Below are 5,181 nucleotides of genomic sequence, written 5' to 3' on the forward strand. Positions count from 1 at the left end.
TTGTAGCGTTTCGATTTTATGCTTGAAGGGAAAGCGAAAAAGAATCTCAGATCGCATTCTTTCACCTCCCCCTGTTTGAAGCTGGGCAGCCCACAGATGCTCCACGTATCAGACTATCCATATTCTAATGGTTAATTTGTTTCGTTATACGTTTTTCTTCCGAGAATCTACCCCACAAGGCAGTACGTGGCAAAAGATCCATTCTCAAGTGTATATAACTTCGGGCAAACCACGAGGGGAAGGCACGAGTTTGTGGAGGTCTCATCTTCTCTCTAGCTCTCTTGTCTGCGACTGTTTGTATGTGCCCTCCCGTTCTCCCCTCATTCTGCTTTGTTTTGTATCTTATCTCTCTTATTGCTTCTCACTTTCTTCTGCTTAACAAACTTTGGATTTAGTATCTCAGCCATATATCCTGTTAGTTCACATCAGTATCTGTTTTCTAGTCGTGTTACGTATTTCCTCGTTCTTTGATGAACAATGGAGACTACTTACTTTGTTGGTTTCAACAACCTATGCGTCTGCTTCGCTTGAACGATACAAACTCGTGGGACACTTCTGTGATATATCAGGGAAATTATTTTATATTTATCCGCTGTATTGGTTCCTTCAATCATGCTCTGATATGAGGGTTTTCCCCTTTGCTTTCCTCTGCATGTTCTTCGGTGATAAACTTTTTAGAAGTTGGAGAGAACACTTTGTGAACGAACAATGGGTGACCAAGTACAAACTGGTGAGACAGCGCTCTCTGCAAGGACAACGGGGGACCGAGGACCAACTGATGAGAACCATCGACCGCTTAAGAGGTGCACTGTTTTATCCTATGGCGTGGGTCACATGCTCAACGATATTACGGCAGCCTGCTGGTTTACATACCTATTGCTCTTCCTGACAGATATAGGACTTAGCCCCAGGTACGAAAATTTGTTTCATTGTTGTATATTATTTGTCCCGGTGGTATATCCTATATGGTTTAGTCGTCTTTTCCCAATACATACCTTAGATACCTGGATGGTTTGTTTATCGTTTTATAAAATTAACGTACTTCTCGTTTTATAAACGTCATAAAGTATTCGTAACGTGCAACCTGATCCTGCGCTTGATCGAAACACATTTTTTATGCTTTGAAAGTTGCCGCTGGGACCTTACTCTGTGTCTATCAAGATGTTTTTTTTTCCTTCGTCCTTAGTATTTTCTATCGCTTTCATCACAAAAAATTCGAGATGGTTGTACAACCTGGTTTTATCAAGATGCACGTCATCCATAACATCAGCCAATTTACAATTTATATATATCTGATATCGAATGATCCAAAGGTATTCATTATTTTATTCGGCGGTGTATATTTATTTTTGTTCTAGACTATGATCGAAGGTCCCCTAATTTCATTTTTCACAATTTATTTTTCTCCATGGTCAAAATAATCTCTCAGGAATGCGTCGATCGTCATGCTGTCTGGTCAAGTTGCTGATGGATTTATGACGGTGCTCTCTGGAGAGTTGGTACTGCCAAAACCTTATTTTCGCGTATAAACTATTTTCATATAGTATTTTAGAATAGGTTCTGTCAAGAAGATGGAATAATCTACGGAATGATATTATTTTTAAGCAGATTCTCTTCCTAAAATAACTTTGTCAATTAACACATTTTATATGAAATAATTTGTATAAATGTACCGGTTCCTAAGGCTGCACATCAGAAGCTGTTGACGTTCAGATGAATTAGATATTGAGCAAAGAAAGCTAAGCAATAAATCCTAAAAGATTGGTTTACAGACATCCCATAGAGCTAGGGGGATTTTTTTCAAATTGGGGTAGATCCCGGGGTTTTTCTTTCGTCTTCTATTAAAAAAATTACTTTTTAACCGAGAACTTTTGCTCTGAATACTGATACCCGACTATTTGCAGATTGATCGGTTCGGACGCTTCAAATTATGGCATTTTGGTGGATCAGTTCTGGTTGCGGTTAGCTTTTCTTCAGTATTTGGCGGTTGCCTTCTTTGCCAAATATTGGGGGTGGATTCCGACACCTTTGAGATGATTGGATACGGCATATTTGCCGCAATCTTCAATGTAGGCTGGGCCGCAACCCAAGTCTCCCACATGTGAGTTTCCTTTATCCCTTTAACCATTTTCCGATCCTCAGATATAAGTATACTTTTATTTTTCTTTTACGTTAATATAAGGAATTTATTGCTCCACCTATTCACCGGCTTCTTTTTAATGTACAGGGCGATGGTGAATTATATGACATTGAATGAATCATGCCGAGTTGCGCTTGCTAGCTGCCGTAATGCCTTCACAATGGTCCACCGCTGATGACCGTATTCTTGAAGTTTTATTTATCCCATTTTTCGTATGTTAATTTTGTAACTAACTTTTGGGTGTTTCTAGGTTGCAAATCTTAGTCTCTTTGCAATTGCATTAGCTGTATTCAGCATTTATGATTCGAAATCTGCCGCCAGCATCCAAAACCAGGCATGAGTTCTCATACAAATCCTTAATTTTTATAGTTCGTTCTCATCTCACTGAAAGAATGTATTTTTTGGTCAGTATCGCTGGATCGCCTATATCTCCATCTTCATTGGTTCATTTTTCGTCGTAGTGTTTTTTCTGGGAACCAAAGAACCACGGTGAGTAAGGTCGTCGTTTTGAATTCATTGAATCTCTAGACAGTGAAATGGTTATTATCGTTTATTTGATTGATAAATTTATGGATATTTTGTACGATCTATTTTTCTGATTCGGATGGAAATATATGAATATTAGAATGACTAGCCGTTAAAGCTTGACTTTCAAAATTTTCTCACAAAAAAGGTTATCTAGTTTAACACTATCGCTTTGTTCTCTTTTTCTTTTTGAAATTTAACAAAAATGCGACAGATTGTTTTCCATAAAGAACTATGATAACGAATTATCATGATATTAACAACGTTCGCGTCAAAAGTTCTCTCTTTGAATAAAGCTCAAATTGTTTTAGGTTGAAGCAGCAGCACCACAAGGATCATGTTAGAGTTTCATGGGCATATTGGTTTAACACCTTGTTGTACTACCAAGTCGCCTCAGTATATATGTTCACCAGACTTGTGACAAATGTCTCTCAGGTAAATATTCGTCACCTTCATTGTTCACATCATTGAGTTAATAGTCCCAATTTCTCAATGATGTATTTATGCGTTTTTGAAATGATTGAATGCGTTAAAGAGTACCGTGTTTGTTAGTTTAGGAACTTCAACATAAACAATGATGATTTTTGGATAAAACGTGCGATTCGTTTCCCAGCGGTAAATGAACTTGCACACTCAGTGAGTTATTGATGACTTTTTGACGAGTTAATTATTTTATGTAGGCTTTGTTTGCGTTCTATGTCATCAATGATTTGGACATGGTTCAGTCCTCAAAAGCCTTGGTAATATTTCCAAAAATTTTAAGACCTTTCCTCTTCGCCTCTTTCCACTTTTAAGAGATCTGTGACTAGGTGAATTCTCTTTGCAGGTACCTGGCATAATCTACGTTTCCAGCTTCGTCGTATCCATTATCTTGCAGGTACTTTGTTTGATTTATGCCTCCCAGATTCTCGCTTATACGTTGGCTTCACGTTGGTTTTCGATAAACTCTATTACAGGAGATGAAATGGAACGGTTGCCGTCTCAAATTTTTCTACTCGTGTGGAGCTCTACTTTGGGTGGTCTCTGGTGTTGGAATATTCTTTCTCCCATGTTCAGCTCACGACTTGATGTACCTTCTCTCAATCTCCATCGGCGTTGCAAATGCCCTGATGACTGTACGCATATCCTTCTTTTCATTTATTAATTCATGGCGTAACTTATACCTGAGTTATTTTCGAAATCAGGTGACAGGAACTAGCATGGTAAGTGTGCTAGTAAGCAATAATCTCAATGGTTGCGCATTTGTGTATGGATCCCTGAGCTTCCTCGACAAGATTTCCTGCGGAGTCGCATTATTCATCATAGAGTCGTACCAGAGTTCGTCGCTCTAACTGGCCATCAAGAATAAATTAGATTATCAAATTTAATAAATGTTACCCTAATTGGTTTTTATTTCCAGAATCCCCCGGCAGTGATGGCCCTCATCATTTTTCAAGCTGCCTATCGGTTACAAGATATGGGACTGGTCTGTTACCTGCCACCTTCTCCCTTCTCGGAGCTGCAGTCGCCTATAGTATGAATCTTGAAGATGTCAAGCCTCGGACACTCGCAGAGCCGCTCTTGGTTTAGTTGGGTAGGTACTATGGAGAACTTGCCACCCTACCAAAGCGGCGATCACCCAGCCTCAATAGTCTTTGAGCCTGGAAAAGCCAGTGACAGTTATCACCCTTTCATGCACCCTTTCATGATTCCTCGTCCCACAGTTGCCCTTCCAGCAGAGGGGGAATACCCTCGCTTTTCGCGTTCATCTCATTAAATCCCCACGTACTAAGACCGGGATAAAAGATGCCGCGAGATTTTGGAATATTATGTTTTGAAAACTATCAATCCATTGTATCCGGGTTGTTACTTTGTTCCGGTTATGAAGTTTCTTATAAATCGTTCGTTGAATCTACAAGCATGGAGTCAACATGGTTGTTTTACCAGCCATATTTAATCCACCTACAAATTAAATACTGACTTTTCTTTACCTCTTTTATTTGTCTTCCTCTGCACAAAATCTTTGCTAAGAACCCAATCCTCTAATGACCCACATGGGATCATAGAACCTTCAGTTGACTCCACTATGACATCCTTCCAACTCTCGTCGGTGACGAATTGTCAAATTCTCGAATTATATGGGCAGATGAAATACTCTTGAGCGTTAGCTGTGTTGGTGATCTATCTTAGTGCTTAATTTGAGAGCATGATAAGTAAGATTGGATATATGGAGTCCAAACAATAAAACAAAACACTTGTACGAAAGAGATAAATTGAATGAAAATCTGATCAGTATAAATTTAGTATTTTCTGTACATACAGAGCACAAGAGGCTTCAAGGCGCACAGTTTTTGAAACGGTCAGCTTTGCGTAGCATGAAGCTATTTCCCAATATAAACCTTCCATGCCCACAAGTTAAGATGGATCCAAGCATTTAGATTTTTGTCCTTATTCCAAGAAAATCCTGTCAGAATATATCTCTTCGATGGTATTCATCAGTGTTATGGGGGAAAAGAAAGTATCGGAATGACATAATA

The 5,181-nt window shown here is 39.0% G+C and overlaps 1 protein-coding gene across 1 annotated transcript; it reads left to right on the forward strand.

Annotated features, from left to right (window-relative positions):
* The first annotated feature begins 223 nt into the window (after positions 1–223).
* On the forward strand, positions 224–4,562 carry LOC144701945 (uncharacterized). Its single transcript, XM_078573772.1, has 13 exons — positions 224–297; positions 679–911; positions 1,430–1,499; positions 1,905–2,101; positions 2,228–2,303; positions 2,391–2,474; positions 2,550–2,629; positions 2,977–3,100; positions 3,346–3,405; positions 3,492–3,542; positions 3,622–3,780; positions 3,850–3,982; positions 4,065–4,562. Exons 2-13 carry the CDS (start codon positions 709–711, stop codon positions 4,232–4,234), a joined length of 1,407 nt encoding a protein of 468 aa, XP_078429898.1. The 5' UTR covers positions 224–297; positions 679–708; the 3' UTR covers positions 4,235–4,562.
* Positions 4,563–5,181: the final 619 nt, after the last annotated feature.

Source organism: Wolffia australiana, chromosome 4 (assembly GCF_029677425.1).
Source record: "Wolffia australiana isolate 7733 chromosome 4, ASM2967742v1".
NCBI classification, from domain to species: domain Eukaryota; kingdom Viridiplantae; phylum Streptophyta; class Magnoliopsida; order Alismatales; family Araceae; genus Wolffia; species Wolffia australiana.